At 40.5% G+C, this 18965-nt stretch overlaps 1 protein-coding gene across 8 annotated transcripts in view; it reads right to left on the reverse strand.

Moving 5' to 3' along the window:
* TRABD (TraB domain containing) overlaps nt 1-18965 on the reverse strand; it is a 54519-nt gene that overhangs the window by 19911 nt on the left and 15643 nt on the right. For 5 of the 8 annotated variants that reach the window (XR_005223770.2, XR_005223771.2, XR_006292070.1 and 2 more), the window contains exons 2-6: nt 15669-15730; nt 12988-13066; nt 12317-12510; nt 9751-9891; nt 5732-5842 (exon numbers count right to left, since the gene is read on the reverse strand). Coding sequence is in view for 5 of the 8 variants with exons in the window: in XM_037889018.2 (XP_037744946.1) it covers nt 5732-5842; nt 9751-9891; nt 12317-12510; nt 12988-13066; nt 15669-15730 (587 nt within the window). In the remaining 3 variants the exon portion in view is untranslated. Of the gene's footprint in view, nt 1-5731; nt 5843-9750; nt 9892-12316; nt 12511-12987; nt 13067-15668; nt 15731-18145; nt 18221-18502; nt 18581-18965 lie in introns of those variants that run through there. The other 3 variants (XM_037889019.2, XM_037889020.2, XM_037889017.2) reach the window with 3 other exon arrangements.

An 18965-nucleotide genomic window follows, 5' to 3' on the forward strand; every position in this document is an offset into this window, starting at 1 on the left:
CACCCAGGTGAGGGAGCCAATGACTCTGGCTGGAATGGTCACTTGGAGTTGATGTGACCTTTGTCTGGTGAATAGACCGACCAGAGCCAGGCCTGTAGACATTGTCAATGAAGGCTGGCAAATGGTGTCACCGCAGTGAAGCCACGTGGCCTAAAAATGAAAGGCACATTCTGACCACATTTCTTGGTCTGTAAGTAATCCATGTTATCAGGCTGCTCATTAACTGAAGTCTTTCTACTGGAAGGAAAACTCTCACAGAAACAGAATCCAGCGTGGCTTCAATGAAGGGCTGCTAGAAGTTGGAGCAGATACTCCATCACCATCTTGACCTCTTAGCAGGAGCGCCAATCACCCAGATATGGGAAATTGTAACTGCCGTCTCATTTAGGCTGCCACCACAGAAAAAACCTTTGTAAACACTCTGGGTGCTGTTGCTAGCCCAAAGGAGAGGGTGTCATCAGGGTAGTAGGCAGCTGGGAATAAGAAGCTGACTCAGGCCATGTGGCAATAAGAAGGAACTGGAGAGGCATCAGCCCATACTGCCTCTTATGCTTGGTCAAGAGCATGAGGAGATTTACTGTGCACATACACACTGCTAGTTAAAATTTCCAGACTCAGGTGCATGGCGCGCATGTGCACCCATTGGGAGACAAACCGGGACTAGCACTCAAAGAAAAATTTTATATTTTGTAGGTAAATAACATTTTCATTTTCAATGTAATATCTCAAAGGAATACTTCTTCCATGAAATGCAACAGTTATTACAATAAAAACCCAGGGCTCTATTCATATCAAACAGCACACTGACCCTCTCTATCTTTTGTACCATACCGAATAAGTCACCAGCTTTTTGGCTAGGCAGAAAAAAGCTTTTTGCACATGACTGCAGTTGATAGGATTGGGATCGAGACTTGGATTCAGATCTGGAGAAGGTCAAAAGCAAAAATGATTTTAATTATTTTAAATTTTGCTTTCAGAGGATCTGTAATATCCTGGATCCATCACACAATATGGACTGAGAGGCAGAAAGCCTAAGGCTGGTGAAGTGGGATACTAGACACTACATGGCTTGCCCTGGTGAGAAAAGATTTTGCTATAACAGATCTTTGAGTCAGAGCTACGTGAAGCCATAGATCTTTTAGAGCCCTGTCTAGAACACATGAATTTCATGTTAGGTGGACCCTTAGGCAAACCTCTTTCTCCGCCTCTCAAAAAGGTCCTTCCAAACATGATTTCAAAATACTTTGTTCTGTCAGTGAGGATTCAGATCAGTATCATTTTAGAAGAGGTTTGAGAGTTGGTATGGGTACTCCTTTCTCAATTGGTATGAACAAATTTCTGCCCGGCTTCTGCTAAGCAAGAAATAACGTCTTAAGCTGGATACCACAAAAGAGCCAGTCCACGGCTGGCAGCATGACAAATGGCAAACGAGGGAGAGGAACATTAAACCAAATGAAGCAAAGATACGAAGGTTTACTTCACAAATATTTAATGGAACCAGACTCTATATATAGTACAGGAACTTATTTGGGACAAAAGTGTCTTTCATATGATCAATAAGATAGATCACATCAAGGGCCTGATCCTGCAGTGTGTCAGGATTGGGACCACAGTCACCTGGGCAAATGACTGAACTCAGTCCCATTTAGCCTTTTTGCTTTAATACATTGGGGTTCATTAACATTCCAGAGGTAACTTCCCAGCACAAAATCCTGATGCTATTGACTTCAAAGGGACAAGGATTTCACTCCCTGGTGTTTTATCATCAAGTGATCTCTTGAGCCTTTAAATTTACTAGATGATTCAGGTAGATATGTCTAAATTGAGGCAACAAAAGATAAGCATTAAAAAGGGCTAAGATTTTACTTTAAAGTGACATTACCATATGCTCAGAGATTTGGGATAGATTTACAAGGTCCAGCTCTGTTTTCCACCTATAGGTTGCAAGCACAAGTAAAGTATTTTGGAAATCAGGTACCTGATTGTGCCTGCAAGCTTAGGTACTCAGTCATCCAGATTACCGTAGTTATATCTGCAAACAACTTTGGGCACAATTTTATGCCTATAATTACTACTTACTAGTTCCCACAAAACTATAAGTGCAACAAGAGTTAAGGCTAGGCTGAAAAATGTGTCCCACTAACAACTATCCACCAAAGGACTGCAATAATCCCAGTATTTATGAATTCAGTTCCATGCAGATATGCAAGCATTGTATAAAACAGATTTAGTCAGTTTTGTTTCACTTAAACACACACTGGATTATAGAAAAAAACTGGAAAATATTTTTCAAATTATGACATTAAATTTCCTTGAGATTATTGTGAATGCAGAGACTAACATCAGCATCCCTGCTGGCACCCTCTTTCCTCTTAAAGTATTTCAAAAATAATTTTTATATTACAGCCTGTACAAAACTAGATTTACAATAGTACTTGGAGGGATAGCTCAGTGGTTTGAGCATTGGCCTGCTAAACCCAGGGTTGTGAGTTCAATCCTTGAGGGGCCATTTAGGGATCTGGGGCAAAAATTGGGGATTGGCCCTGCTTTGAGCAGGGGGTTGGACTAGATGACCTCCTGAGGTCCCTTTCAACCCTGATATTCTATGATTCTATAATCCATTAGGCATTCCAAAGACAATGGGCAGAATACCCCACTGCCTTGCATTTTGTGTAGTCATCGACACCTGTACAAAGCGGTTGTAAAATGCTACCATGCTGATTTGATACCACAGTATTTTCACTTTGCATAGGTGTAAATGACTACATAAGGGGCAGGCAGTGAGGAATCAAACCAAATGTGTTTACAAAATACAGAAATAAGTCTACTGGCAGGATTCTACTTTTCTCCTTCAATTGATAATGGACTTTCAGAAAAAAGGAGACATCAAGTTAGCAGCATTATTAAATTTAATGCCTGATGGGCTGACAAGGGTTCTGACACTGCAGAGTATTTGGTAGAACAATATGGGTCAGGACCAGTTAGTATATTACTACACAACCTTCTTGCTACTTTTCCCCCCTCCATTCCATTCCAAAAAAGGACTGGACACACACAGGTCCCATCAGATTAGTATTCAGCTTTGTGCCTCATAGCACAGCCCAGACATAGCATGATCAGTGTAACTGTATTACTTACTAATTATTGAACTAAAGCTCTGCAGTAAATGGCACTATTCACTCAATTTGACTGCATCAAAACAATTCAGCATTTAAAGATCCATGCAGTAAAACTGAAATGCCAAGAGACACTGAGTGGAGCAGGTCTGTGCTTAGTTTCCTAATACATCCAGTTCACTCCTTTCAAAGTCTGACCTTCTACCTAGGACTCAGACTGTATTTCCCCATGAATTATAGCATATAGCTAAAAAGCAGTTTTCCTGGCATTGTTAAGCTGCAGGAGCACCATGAAATCCTTGTAGCATGTTCATGTTATCACACAAGTTTCTGTCCTGGGCTTAAAGGTGAACTGCAAACCAAACAAAGATTGTGTAAGTGCCTTTCCCTTATTACTACTATTTAGATAGCTGCAAAGACTTTTTTCAGTTTGTCTTTAGATTGTGGAAGTATAACATTGTATAAGTACAACGTTGTATAAGGGGACATGCTGGATACATTGTATATGAGAGGGCATGCCAAAACATGTTACAAAGTATCTGAGGGAGCACACGTAGGACAGTTAGCTTTTGAATGGAGAAGCAATTAAGACAGAGCCAGCACGTCTAAGAAGCAGGCATCAGAATGGAAGGTGTGAAGGGCAATTAGTTAAGTTAACTGGAAGCTGTTAAAGGAGATTGTTAAGGGTGGCAGGTAATTGAAGATACGTGACTGGTCTCAGGGATCTCGAAGGGTGGTGACTAAAATCTTTTTTCTTCTTTTGTCTGTAACTTCTCTGTAACTTGTTCTCCAAAAAACTGTATAAATTAAGAGACACAAGCCCCACTCGGGGGGCTCACTTCTAAATGTATTAGCAGAGCAGCTTTGCTAATAAAACAGAGTGGTCTGATAAATTGTGAGTCTGAGTCAAACTTTGACACTTATTACTACTATTTAGATAGCTGCAAAGACTTTTTTCAGTTTGTCTTTTTATATTAGAGATAAGACATCTTGCATCCCCCCAGTTTTGGCTGGAGGATCCTCTGAACTGGGGATTCCCAAACTTTCCCCTGTCACAACCCTATTAGGCTCTCCTAATGATTGTGGCCCCCCTAGAAACTCTATTTATAACAGGTTTCAGAGTAGCAGCCGTGTTAGTCTGTATTCACAAAAAGAAAAGGAGTACTTGTGGCACCTTAGAGACTAACAAATTTATTTGAGCATAAGCTTTCGTGAGCTACATGCATCTGATGAAGTGAGCAGTAGCTCACGAAAGCTTATGCTCAAATAAATTTGTTAGTCTCTAAGGTGCCACAAGTATTCCTTTTCTATTTATAACAAGTTTCAAAACACACCAGGCTCACGAAGAGACATCTTGTCTCAGCCAGCTTAGGGGAGATTTACCCCTCCACAGGACTGGCTACATTCTTATCTTGTAGGTGGTGTTCATAGGGTGGCTGGTACTTCCTGCTACTGACAATAAAGGGAAATAAATGGTGCTGGGGAACGGAGCTGCAGATTTTCACAGACACAAGTGTAGCAGAATCCATCCCTTATTCTTAGAGAGACAGCTGAATTCTGAGGCTGTCCTCACCTGTGTTCATGCTGCCGTGTTCCCCATGTGGTTCAACTGCCAGTTTAAGAAGCAGCGTTTCCTCTCTCACCCATTATGTGTATGTTCAGCTTCTGGATCACCAGAGAGACAGTGCTGGCCAGCCTGCTCACACACCACCTCCCTCTCACATGAGGGATAGGAAAGACACAGCTTTAAAAAAAAAAAATCAGTATTCCCCCAACAGTCACCACACAGTGCTATGTGAGATAACATTTTACATAACATGTTAACCTAAAAATAGGGAAAACTGTGGGAACTGTTGGCAAATGTTGATTTTAACAGCCACCACTTTATATTTAATTCAATTCATTATGTTTTTGCTCATTGCAAAAGTGGTACATTTTGTTAATTCAAAGTCTCTGGTCCCCTGTCCCCAGTTCCCCCATAGAGAGTTCCAATGCAGTTGGGGAAATGCTGATCTGGAGAATTAGAAGGACAACATTGTCATCAGGACATAATGAACCTGAGCTGCAGCTCTCTCGCCCTCAGCTGGAAGAGGAGGAGAGGTCTAGTCAGACAGGTGTTTGTTTGCGATACCCATGCAAATCCTTTTGACTCCAGACAAAGGCATGGGAACAGGGTTCCACCCGCAAGGAGTTCATTGAAGGACCAGCGCCAAAAGTAGGAGAAAAGCTCTGTGTGAAATGTTTAGCAACCCCTCTCTCTCAGCTGGAGTCCTACTGTGATTTCATTATCCCCCAGCAAAAACAGAGATGTAAGAACTGAATATCACTATTTCTAGGGAGAAGACAAAAGCTGTTAAAAAAAGCAAAGCCAAATTTTTTTGTAAAGTCTTTATGGAACCATCCTTATATACATCAGAAAGGAGCAGACACCACCATTTTCCCTTCTTCTTTGTAGTTCACCTTTAAGGAAAAGATCTTTAGTTCTCTGGCCTCACCATGTATAAGGCAGGGATCAGAAAAGAGCACTCTAGCCAAACAAGTACCTTTATTTAGTTTGACTGAGGTACAAGAGACCAATATTTTTACCTTAGAAACAACCAACTTCGAGCCCCTACCTCTTTGAAAGCCTCCCTGAATTCCCCTCCTGGGGCCATTCCCAGCTGTTCTGTGATGTGAGCAGAGACCTTCAGCAGAAGCATTTGCATCAGTCCTGACATGACTCCATTCTACCAGAAAAGGGAAAAAACTATTAAACAGGAAGCATCAAACTGTATGGATTACTAGGAAGTACACACAGACATTGTGCCATTAGCAATCACTGAGAACCATCAACCATTCTGATGAAGAAACATTGTAGCCGTCCTCTGGAGCTGATTTACTGCTGAACACCATTCCCATTATTTCAGCTTTCATCATTTATATGCGGGATCATCCTTAAAATGCTCTTTGAGCAAACAATCTGGTGTGTAATCAAAGAAATAATTAAATAAATCAGTCTTGTTTCAGCCCCCCCCGCCCAAGGTGAGAAGAAAGCATCTGTCCATGTGAGCCGTAAGAGTAGCTCATACCACACATTTGTAATTGAATGAATTAGAACAAACACTGCATTCTCCTCCAAATATAAGTAACACAGAACAGGACCATATTTGCTCTGCATTTGTCCTGCTAGAGGGATAGTGGAGTGGGCTACACCTAGGGTCTAACCATGAAACACCTAGATTCTTCAAACAGCGCTGAACACTGGCTGAGTCCAATCAGACCTTCCTCTTTCTAATCCAGAAAAGCTGAGCACCAGGTAGTTTCCTGTTCATGGACTTGCAGATGAGATCTTAAATAAAAACCCTGAGCTTGATCCACTCTGTGGGCATAAGAAGGGATGCAACTTAGGGGGCTGGCAACTGTAGCACTGCCAGTTTCCATGAAGGGAAGACAACTTTAAACTCGACCTGGGGCTGCAGAATAGGGGAGGAAGGGTAGTGAAAATGAGTGTTCATTCACAGAACACAAAGGACAAATGCTTCCACAAATTCAGGAGAGGTCCCCAGCAAGAGAATAAAAAAAACCAAAAAAAAACAAACCGGATGTACTTGTGGTTAGACTAGACAATAAATACAAGCCCCCATCCTTAGGCTATATTTCAGTAATCTCTCAGCAGCATTTTACTCACATAATTGTTTGTGCATTTTCATTTAAGACTTTAAATCTCTTTGTCTGGACTTGTGCTGCTATCTGCTTCAGCCTATCACCTATTATTTTCTTGAGTCTGAGCAAATAGGACAGGCACTGCGTTTTGGGCAGATTAAGAACATGATTGACTGAAATACACTGCAGTTATGTCCTTCTGCTACAAAGCAGGATGGAGTGTTTCCATCACTGTTCAAAAAGAAAACCCAGAACACAAGCGAGAATTAATTACATCTGTCCTAAAGAAGCAAACCGCAGCAAGTGATCTCAGCAGGAATCCAGCCTCAGCCGCTTTAGTTAAAAAAAAATAAAAAAAACTCTTATTTTGCTGGGGATCTCTCCTGAATTTGTGGAAGCATTTGTCCCATGCGTTCTATGAACGAACACTCATTTTCACCACCTGCCCTCTTCCCTCCCACTCTCCTTGCTGGTCTGATGACTTCTCACTCCTGGTGCACTTCACTTGGTAGTTCCCTGTGACCTGGCCTGGCCTCACAACACCACTTCCCCAGCCACCTCCCTGTGGCCAATTTCTAGCTTGAGGAAGCAAATGGACACCTGGCATAAGGGAGGGTGGGTCATTTCAGCCATAAGGTGTGGGGTGGGAGGGAGGAGAGAGAAAGGGAGGGAGAAATCAGGATGAGAGGTGAGGTAGCTCTTGGTTATAGGGTTTGGCAGTTTGGAATTTGCTCTTTTCCAAGAGTCCTGAACTGCCCACTTTTCAGAAACCCTCCCTTCTCCCCAGCACAGCACTCCCTGTCAGTCATTGCTAAAGAACCCTGGGATGATGACTGGGTGGCTTTGACTCTTTGACTGAAATCAAGGCAAAGTTCTGCTGTTTAGGTTGAGCTTTGCTTCGTATTTTGCGTCTCCACTGCAAATCAAAACTCAGGATGTGAACCAACAAGAACTGAAACTGGAAAAGAGGCCTCAAAAATCCCTGCTAACTAATCCGGGGTGTTTCACACTGCTCTAACACATCATGCTGTCACAAACAGGGAGCAGGTTGCTGAGAACAGCCAGTTATGCTGTAGAGTAGGTGGGAAACTGTCAAAAGCACAGATGGCAGTTAGGGGGCGAGCTCTTATTGAGAGTCAGTGGGACTTGGGTGCCTTTGAAAATATCCACCCAAGGCAGGCTTGATTACTATTGGGAATGGGTAAGATGCACAGTGTTTCTACATATACAAAGGACCCTCATCCACAGGCAACTTTATTTATTGACCTTATATTTTGAAATGGTCATTCAAAGAACAGCACAAGAATTATAATAATTTAAAGAGAACAAGGTCCAATATCGTGTTACTCGCACTGCCCCTAGTGGCACAAAAGGAGAGTCATCCCAAGTCCTGGCAGGAACTGCTGACTACACAACACTACAGAGCTGCCATTATGAGCTTTCATAAGTCTCCTATTTAGGAAAAAATATAAAAGGTCTAACAATGATTTGAAATTAGTTTTCTATAAGATTTTCATTGGTCTTTTCCTCTAACAAAGTTGCAAGGCAAAAAACTAATGCATTCATATTTAGATATAAAAAGCAAAGAGTAATATTTTGTTCCTGTTTTAATTGTTTAGAAACTTTGATGATGATCCCTTGATTGCACAGAGGCTGTGTAATTTTGGTCATTGCTTAAAGAAAACTTTACCAAAAAAATGTAACATTTAAATACGTTGCAATATCCTGGTCTTTGAGACTACATAAATACAAAACAGGAAGGACTAGTTATTGCTCTAGCTACATGAGTCAGAGAGAGACCATACACACACAGAAAATTACTAACTTCTTATTCACATGTGATTTCAGATTGGCAACAAGTGTTCTTGTTTTGGGACCAAGCCTGTAAATACCAACTCATAAGCAGTCCCACTGATGTCAATAGGACTACCTACTTATGCCGAAGGTTCAGGATAAAATCAAAATATCTGCAGTAGATTATGAACCTGTCCTTTTAACTTGATTATTTAAGACACCATTGATTGGTGACCCAATGCTTCTAGTCTGTTCAAGTTATGATAAATATACCATTTAATCAACTTTTATTTGTTGCCCCACTGAGTAATTTTAACTTCATTAAACACAAATACAATTCACTGGTTGATAAAGATAATAAAGGACTGAATTTACATTTGCATACACACCCACACATTAACAACCAGCCAGTTTGGATAGGACCTGAACGTAATCCACTGACAACCCATCCACGATATAACACAAATAGCAAATACTAACATGATGTAGAATGGAATTAATAATGAAGGGGAAAAGCAACCACATCTACCACTCAAACTATATACCCAGAACACACACATACAAGATGTCTGGCTAAAATTCCATAAAATAGTGTCAAAAGAACATTAAGGTTGCAAAGTTAGTCTCCAGTCCTGCAACAGGCTCCATATGGTGAAACCCAGGCAGAGCCCTGCTGACATCAAAGGGGCTCCTTGTACAAATCCAACTATAGAATCAAGGCTGTAAGCACTGAAAAGCCAGGAATTGCCAAAACCAAGGCTTAACAACCAACCTTAACTCTGAGGGTTTGTCTACACAGTGAAGTTAATACAAAATAAGCTAGGTTGTGAATTGAAAGCACAATAGCAATTCTGCACTAGCTCCCCATGTAGACACTCTTATTTAGCACTCAGGCTATGCCAACACAGCCCCACACTTCGGGTTAGGGGAGCATGAACTGTAGCCCTAACAGTGCTTTTGTGCAGTTTAGCTTAATCCACTTCAAGAGTGCCCATATGGGGAGCTAGTGCAGAGTACCTATTCCACAACAGCTATTGCAGGCTATTTCCCCATGTAGACAAGCCCTGACCATTGTAGCTATGCTCACGCTAGGGCTGAAGTGCTAGTAGGCTTGGTAGAAGTTGGTAGCAGCCATGTTTCTGTTTGCTGAACTACCTTTTAGCACAGATAGATTTAATTTTCACTGAGGTAATCATACCTGCTTTATGGCTTGCTGAAGTTTCTCCAGATTGATTTCTTTGGCTTCCTTTAGTAATGTCTTTTCATCCATCTTTAACATAGAAACTCTGTATTGGCAGAGCTCAACCACAACCACATCGGGCTGCACCTCCTGTATTGTCTGAAAAAGATGAATTTATTTACATAAACGTGGACAAGATGGAGAGCTACTGCAGCAAATATTGATTTTTTTATGAGAGCTATTCATAAGGTATGGGGCTTAATAGGAAATCCAAAAATCCAAAAATCATTTTCAATTAACACGGCAATGAAAAATAAACTGGTTCAGGCCATTGATATTGCTCTGAGTTATCACGTGCTTTTAGCACCTACGTATTTGAAGAAAAATAAGGAAGCCAGTGAAAGGTATTACCTGCCAACCATCTGGGGACAGGAACATGGATTAACAATTGTGCTGGAAAAAATCTGATTTTAACATATTGCCTGCATTTTAGCAAAGTTCATTTTAAATGGTACTTTATGACCTTCTGCATCACAAACCTAACTGGGACAGGCCTTTCCATCAGCAAGGACTAAATCAAGAACCCAAAGTACTGGAGGGACTGATTCTAGCACAGGTTTCCTCCTGCTCAGCTTCCAGTGCCAAGCAGGGTGGTGGGGCCAATCTATATTGCAAAGTTTGCATGGGACATGGAGCTCTGCTAGCTCTTCAGACCTGTCCTGATTCAGTTATTTCTGCCCCAAAGTTTGAGAAACAATCCCAGTTTTCACAGGCCTGTTCCGCTTCCCACAGTCCTAGCACGCAGAGCAATTAAAAGTTCCTTCCAGCTTCCATTCTCAGCATGATCCCACATGACTATGCGATAACATATGATCATGTGTTAGCATCACAAAAATGTTACAGTTTCCTGGAATGACCGTCATTAAATTATCAATAGGTGAGAATGCAAGCCCTAAAGCCAGCTACCTGTACTATACCTGCATCTGGCCTAAAAATATACAATTAGGTGCTTTTATATCAATTACTGATAACATTTGGGACTTGCTAATAGTTCACTTTAATCAAATTATTGTTTATACACTATGGCTTACAACTTCATACCATAATCCTGTCGACCCAACAAGCTAACCTTAGGGAAGGAGTCTAGGAAAGCACAGGGCTGAGTCAAGAGACTTAGATTCTATTCTCAACTCAGCCACATACTTGTGATATGGTGATTAATTACCCTTCCACAGCAGTACTGAATCATTGACCCAGGTACTATAAAGTGTGCCATACTTTGGAGGAGATGTAAAACCAAATTCTCAACCATGTATGAATACAACAGCACTCATGGCATTTTGCACAAGATTAGAGCTGTGACGTCTTTGCTCGCTACGCAACTTTAAGAATATGAGGAAAAAACAAACACAGACACAGTTGGGTTCCAAATAACTGATTTGAGGGACGGTATACAAAAATACTAGGCCTAGCTACATAAATACACTGTTGCTCTGTTAGCATCTAGTGGCTTCTGCAATAGAAGACAGGGATGTCTATTAGAAGCTACTTAAAGGGTTGCTACCCAATCCTATACACTACCATGCGTGTTAGTTGCAAAGTCATGGCTGAATCATGCAGTTATATTCTGCTACCCTAACCCCAAAATGCCCTGACACTATAGCAAAATTCTAATTATTATGAAAACAAGTTAGTTTCTTGTTAACTTTCCAGGATGTCATAAATATAAAGGGAAGGGTAAACACCTTTAAAAGCCCTCCTGGCCAGAGGAAAAATCCTCTCACCTGTAAAGGGTTAAGAAGCTAGGATAACCTCGCTGGCACCTGACCAAAATGACCAATGAGGAGACAAGATACTTTCAAAAGCTGGGGGGAGGGAAAAACAAAGGGTCTGTCTGTGTGATGCTTTTGCCGCGGACAGAACAGGAATGGAGTCTTAGAACTTAGTAAGTAATGTAGCTAGATATGCGTTAGATTATGATTTCTTTAAATGGCTGAGAAATTAAGCTGTGCTGAATAGAATGGATATTCCTGTCTGTGTGTCTTTTTTGTAATTTAAGGTTTTGCCTAGAGGGATTCTCTATGTTTTGAATCTAATTACCCTGTAAGGTATTTACCATCCTGATTTTACAGAGGTGATTCTTTTTATTGTTACTTGTTTTTTTACTGTTACTTCTATTAAAATTCTTCTTTTCAAGAACGGAATGCTTTTTTTTCCAGTGTTCTTAAGATCCAAGGGTTTGGGTCTGTGGTCACCTATGCAAATTGGTGAGGATTTTTACCAAACCTTCCCCAGGAAGTGGGGTCAAAGGGTTGGGAGGATTTTGGGGGGAAAGACGTTTCCAAACAATGCTTTCCTAATAAAATAAACCCCGATAAACGTTTGGTGGTGGCAGTGGAAGCCCAAGGGCAAAGGGTAAAATAGTTTTATACCTTGGGGAAGTTTTAACCTAAGCTGGTAAAAGTGAGCTTAGGAGGTTTTCATGCAGGTCCCCACATCTGTACCCTAGAGTTCAGAGTGGGGAAGATACCCTGACACAGGCATATAATAAAATGTTACTGAATGGCTCCACCTGCATGCTTACCTTCACTACATCTCTTTTGCTGCTGTCACTGAAGTGGGCAGTACCAACCACGAACACCTTAGACCCTTCCTCAGTGACGAGTTCGGTCACGGTGCTTGGTAGATTGGGCTTTTTCTGTCTCTTCTTCATCTTCATGTCCAGGAGAATTTTAAATGCATCTGCATCAGCTACAAGTTTTATTAAAATATGCACGTCTATAAAAAAAGTTTACTTTGGCCATTGCAACACGATAACATTGCATCAGTAACATAATGACAAAACGTCCTCATGACCTAGTGCAACATCACTGTCATTGTAGTGCCATGATATAGAATCCAATACGTACATACCCAAGTATTGCCTAGAGAGAAGGACCCTGCTTAAACACAAGCTGGGTATAACTATGATCTCAACAACAGAACAAATTTACTTTAGTTTTAAAATATGGGAGTAGATAAAACCCTAGACTAATATGCCCTTTTTTCATCATTGCTGTTTTCAGATTTGGCCTTTACAGTAGAGCTTTGGCAGAAATGATGATGAAATTCCGCCACTTACTTGTCTACCTTTTTTATACAGGGTCATTAGCTCCTTTTTAGACTAGTCACCACATTCTTGCTAGTAGTGCAAACATTTAGCTTTACATTCTACAGTTATGACATTTCTTTTTTCCTGATCAAACTAATACATACAAATATTTGGTGATGCGTCTGAAGTTTCCTTTTGGTCATCTTCCGGTGCATCGGAGGAGGACATTGGATCTGCAGCAGCCTGCATGAAATAAGAATTCAAAGGACAATGGGAGTTATAATGAAATGGTTTATACTCCTCTCTCCTTGTTAGTCTGGTTAGTTTGAATCCATGTATAATATTTAAACAACTAAATTAGTTAGACAGTGACAGAGAGCAAAATCTGATTTTTCAACAGCTCTTTTGTAAGCTGGAAATTTATGATACGGAAAAATATATTCAAAAGGCATTTAAAATCTCTTTTGAAAGAGATAGTATTTATAACTAATACAGAGCTCACACAATCTGATGAAACATTCTAATCGAGCAGACTACTCTCTAAAATATTACAGAGAAGAATCATGTGTGTTTTAGAATCATCTGTGCACAGATGATTCTAAAAGCATTGCTACTTATGGAAAACGTATTTCACAGCTTTTTAACTTGTGTACCACTGGAAGTCTAAGAAGAGTGCAAATCAGATATCACAAACTATCTACATTCTTTCAAAAGGGTCTGTTATGTATTATGCCATTTTAAGTTGTGTGTGTGACAGAGACAGAGACGGACTCTGACTACAAAATAAGGCCTGATCCTGCAAACACTTATTCACAAGCTACTTCCCACACATGAATAGTTCAAGTAAATGCACACATGTAACTCTTTGAAGGATTGAGGTCTATCCGACTTGATATCCAAATATTTGCCTCAAAAATTTTACAACTTGAGATATCCGAAGCAGCTCTTTGACTAGCAAAATCCCTTCAATTCCTAGTTAACATATAAGCTTTAACATCATACAACTACAGACAATGCAGACTTGGAGCACTCCCTGTAATTCAGCCTGCAGTATTTTGGGACTGACCAAATCTCCAAGCAAGTCAGAGAAATATAATTAATGCCAAAAGATACTACAAACAAAATAAAGCCCAACTACGAGCTATGTTTAGGCAAGGGCATTATTTCAAGTTATTTCTGGTAATTGTTGGGAGGATCTGGAATTCTTCATCAACACATTCACAAGCCAGTGACTGGATGTGGATCATTATTCAGAGTTTCTTTCAAATGAAGCACTGGTAATGAATCAACACCTACCAATATTTACTTAGTAATCAATGTAATTTCCAAAGGATGTACATTTCCTATTTTTAAACCTTCAAGTTTGTTAGTTTTTTCCTACAAAAGACGAAACAATGCCTCATAGGAAGAAACTTTTCACTACATCTACCTTATTCTTTCATACCACAATATTTCTGCAGGTAAAAACAATTACAAACTTGGGTACTTAAAGTTAAATATCCAAACCCATATTTAAAAATCTGAACACAGACAACTTAGGTGCTTCAGTACAAATATAGCTACACCCTTTATGCATCCAAGTTTGAAAGTTTGGACCAAGATGAACAACCCAACAAACACATACCACAGTAAATTATGTATTTGGTGACTGCAAGTTCATCTTATATGGCAGTTTCAACAGCATCTACCCCATCACAGATCCCATTTAATTCACATTTTTACCTAGAGGTGCCTTTTTGGGGGCACTTTAATTGAAAGTAAGGACAGACAAAACGTATCTGATGCTTGAAAGCTTTACACTGCTTTTAGCAAGGAAGTTTTACTTCTCAAATCCTTGGGGCGTTTCATTAGTCTAGTCAGTAATTCTCTATTGTTAAATACTAGGGGTGAAATCCCGCTCCTAGTGAAGTCAATGGGATTTTTGCCATTGACTGTGATGCAGCAAGGCTCTCAACCCCAGCCAGCAGCAATCAAACTCCCAACCTGTTTCTGACTTCGGCTCTGGAGTACCCAATCTAAGTAATTCAAGGCAGTGCACAACATACCTGTTCTGCAGTAAAAGAATATTTATAGACAAGATACAATCATCAATATAATCAAGGACCCACTCAGCCTCTGAGTACCCATTCTCTGAGCCTTTCAGAGTAAGCAACTCTATTCAAACATTAATAATATTTCATATTATATTTTTCAAATATGTGGCATAAAAAAAACCCCTTAAATTCTGCCATTTGTAATGGCTTTATCAATATAATGAGGGTGAATTGGAGGTGGGGGTAAATGCTGTTTGCCAGATGAAATAGTGTCTTAATTTTATGATTATTACACACACACACACACACACACACACACGTCTTCCATAGCAAAGTATTTCAGGAACATGGGAAAGTGAGCTGAAAGAGAAGAAGGGAAACAGAAGGAATTCAAGGGTGGAAAAAGGCATCTAGGCCATAATTCAGCAAGGTACTTAAGGTGCCTACAATGGGACTACTCACATGCTTGAAGTTACTCCTACAATTTTACCATGAGCCCTTGAAGTCAGGTAATTAGGTGAGAATCTCAGCTTTTACTTAAAAATAAAAGAAGGGTACACTTCTACCCCTCCCAGTTGCAGAGAAAAGCCTGAGAATAAACCCTAGGGGTCCCAAATCTGGACAGCAAACAACCACCACCCACGGTTTAAATTTTTTTTTTTTAAAATCTCATTATTTTTAAGCCAATCCCATGATTTTTGAATGCTTAGCGCTGGTAATAGTGGGCATGTGCTTAAGTACCTTGCTGATTCTGGGCCTCGTCAAGTGCTTTCTATCATCACTACTGGGGAAGAGGTTATTCCAAACCTTACCTCGGGCTGTTGCTCCTCCTGCATTACTGAAGTGTAGTTTAATTTCACCAATCTGAAGAGGCCTGTAAAAAAATAAAAGGTGGGTGGGGGAAAATAAAAGATTAAGGGCTGTAACTAGCAAAGGTTGGAGCATTTATGAAAAACTAAAGAAAAATACTGAAAAATATAGGCATTTCCATCCCCCACCTTCTCCAGATAAACAGAAAAGATAATAGAAGCAACCTAGAGATATATAGTACAAACTTGTTTATGGAAAACATTTTAGAGACAACAAAAACATCTGGATCAACGGGAGTTGGAAATATTGGGGATTTGGAGTTTGCTAGCCCAGCTACCCAGTGTTCTGCAATGTACAGGGTTATATCAATTTCTGCAGATCAGCTACACACAAATGGAAATACAAGGGAGGGTGTGGGGGAAGAAGAGAGAGTTCTTGGTAATAGGAAAAGTGTTGTTCCACTGCATGTGGTTCTCTATCTTTTTCCTGACATGACCCATATCACAACAGAAAAAAGAGTTTATGCACCCTCTCCTTTATTTTGGCGGCGACTCAGTCACCTGGCTAAAGAACAGGAAGGTGCTCACAAACCCCACACCCTGGACCCATTTAGTGGACTCTCACGCCCCAGGCTGAGAACCCAGGCATTAGTTTTTGCCTCCCATAACGAACATTTATATTGGTGTCATGCATCACACAAAACATTATGAACCAAGAGGCCTGACTCTCAGTAGCCCTAAGGCCCGTTCACACACCTCTCTGTCTGGAAAAAGAGGCCTTAGTGGAACTTAAAAATCAGGCTGTTTGGAGGCTATGGTGACCAGATGCCCTGATTGTATAGGGGCAGTCCCTATATTTGGGCTTTTTCTTATATAGGTGCCTATTCTTCCCCCCCCCCCCCCCCCCCATTTTTCACACTTGCTATCTGGTCACCCTATTAGAGGCTGCTGAGATAAGTTTGCCTAATTCATCCCACTCTTGTTTTCAAGCTGCATTCTTCCACGCTGCAGCATATACCTGGAATACCTTCTTTCTCCCTGGACCCAATCATGCAAGGTTGGTAAAAAGGGACTTCAGTTATAGTCTAGGGCAGGGGCTCCCAAACTGTGGTATGCGTACCCCTGGGCATATGCGAGATGTTTCTGGAGGGTGCGTGGGAGAAAATATGTAACGGTCACTTATTTATTATTTATTGCATTTTCATAATAGGCTACTCAGACAAAGCTTTAAAACTCTGTGGGAATTTGTTATATAAAATATGGTATTTACTTCAAGATGTACCAATGAGAACAGATACACACAGACACTGATGTACAGAGCCCTCACCTCCAATCACTGTACAGCATGGGTTCAGTTGCCCAGCAACTGTCCAGTCTAACTGACCTCAGAACTTGGGGGGAGAGGGAGAGGGAGGAGGAGGAAAGAGGGGTTTTGGTTGTATACGTCACATTCTAACTATATCTGTAGGTAACAGTGAAATATGGACAGATGGCTAAAGACAACGTTAAGAAGAACACACACACACACACACACCCCAGCGATGAGAGGGGTAGGGGTACGCAGGCAGCTGGTAGATCTGGAATGCGGTGTGCAATAAGAAAAGTTGTGAACCTCTAGTTCAGGGCATGCAGCAGATTGTAAGAACTATTGAACTAAAGGACTATTCCTTCCTTATGCAAACTTCTTCCACAGATTGTTAAACCACCAAAATAAATGTTAATACAATAAAGAAATAATGAGCATGCAGGGACTTGGAATCAGAGTCTTCTGTAACCTGGTTCATGGAGATAATATTGTTCAGACACCCACACTTAGAATGCAAGCTTTTTGGATCAGGGACCAGGTTTTACTTCATGCTCTGTACAGCACGTAGCGCATTGACGACATCTAATAAAATCATGACTTCGCCCTCCATCAAGTCAGTCTACCTGAACAGATCATGGAAGACACTCACCCAAGATTATCTTCTTTTTTGCACACTGGGATGTAAGAGACACAAAGACTGTACATACTCCTTCACCTTTATTGCAGTACATTAAAAGGATAGCATTTTAGTCTTTTGTTGCAGGCTAGATTTCTAGTTTTCATTCAAATAGATTTTTATTGCTTTCCGGCTGCCACTTAAAGTTGGATATTAGAAGAAAAAAATATCCAAACAGGGCAGCAAGAAGCATCAGCGTGTAGCTCAGACAGCCTTAGTCAGTATAGACCAGCCTTAATGATTCACACGATAGGGTTGTCTACTGCTACTGGTCACCCAGAAAACTGGAGAGTGGCACGGGGGGGTGGGGTGGGGTGGGGGGAACAACTGCAGTTCAGGCAACAAGACAAATTACAATGACACTAAAAGCCTGACTCTGCATACTCTTTGTAGGCAGAATTCCCCATGAAGTCAGAGGGATGCTATGCAGAGAGCAGCTACAGATCAGGCTCTGAGCCTGTGGGGCAAACTACATCAACAAAACAAAAAATTACTTACACAAAGACTCCAAGGGATTAAGTTCCTGATGATTTGTCCATACGCAGACAAGAGTTGTAAGTATGCAACATAACTGCTAACATTCTTTCAAGAAGAATTATTTTTCTTACAATGTGCAGTTAAGAACAAAACCCCCACAACTCCACCTGCTTTTTCTTTTTAAAAAAACATATGCAAAACTTAAGGTAAAGGGATGGGTGTAGCTGAAGTGCTATTTTAACTTACACCTGTCTTTTATGCCTCAGTAGCATTGTACATAAACATAATGAAAGGGAGTTCCTGCTCCAAATAGCTTGCATGCTAAACAGACAATGCAGACAAGCATAACTCCAAATTAGCTGTGCCTCAGTTACTGACCTATTCCTTTGTACTAGGTCAACTTGGCACTTGATTTTCTCATTTATGTACGAATACCCAGAGTTTTTCCAGCATCTGCATACATCTGAGCTCTAGAGGCAAACTGAAAGGTTTGGTAAGTTTGAACACATGCCTTTTACCTACAGTTGGGAGTTAAAGAGTAAATTACAAGATCCATTTAAAAAGCAAACACTTATTGATAAAAACCTAATCCTTCCAAGCCTATGTATAAGAATCACTGTACACACAAAAAACAATGAAAACCTATTTCCATCAATAATAATTGAAATTTATGGACAGGCAAAGTAAGAAAAATGCTGCTTGAGAACTAGACTTTGATTTAAAGATATTTACTCTGTATATTTTGACATGTGATGTTGACAATTTGTGTTTTAGCAATTATGAAGCTTTAGGTTTTTGAATCTCAATATCTATTGTCATTCATTGTCGGACCCCCTCCCAT

The sequence above is a fragment of the Chelonia mydas genome, chromosome 1, assembly GCF_015237465.2.
Source record: "Chelonia mydas isolate rCheMyd1 chromosome 1, rCheMyd1.pri.v2, whole genome shotgun sequence".
Classification (NCBI taxonomy): domain Eukaryota; kingdom Metazoa; phylum Chordata; order Testudines; family Cheloniidae; genus Chelonia; species Chelonia mydas.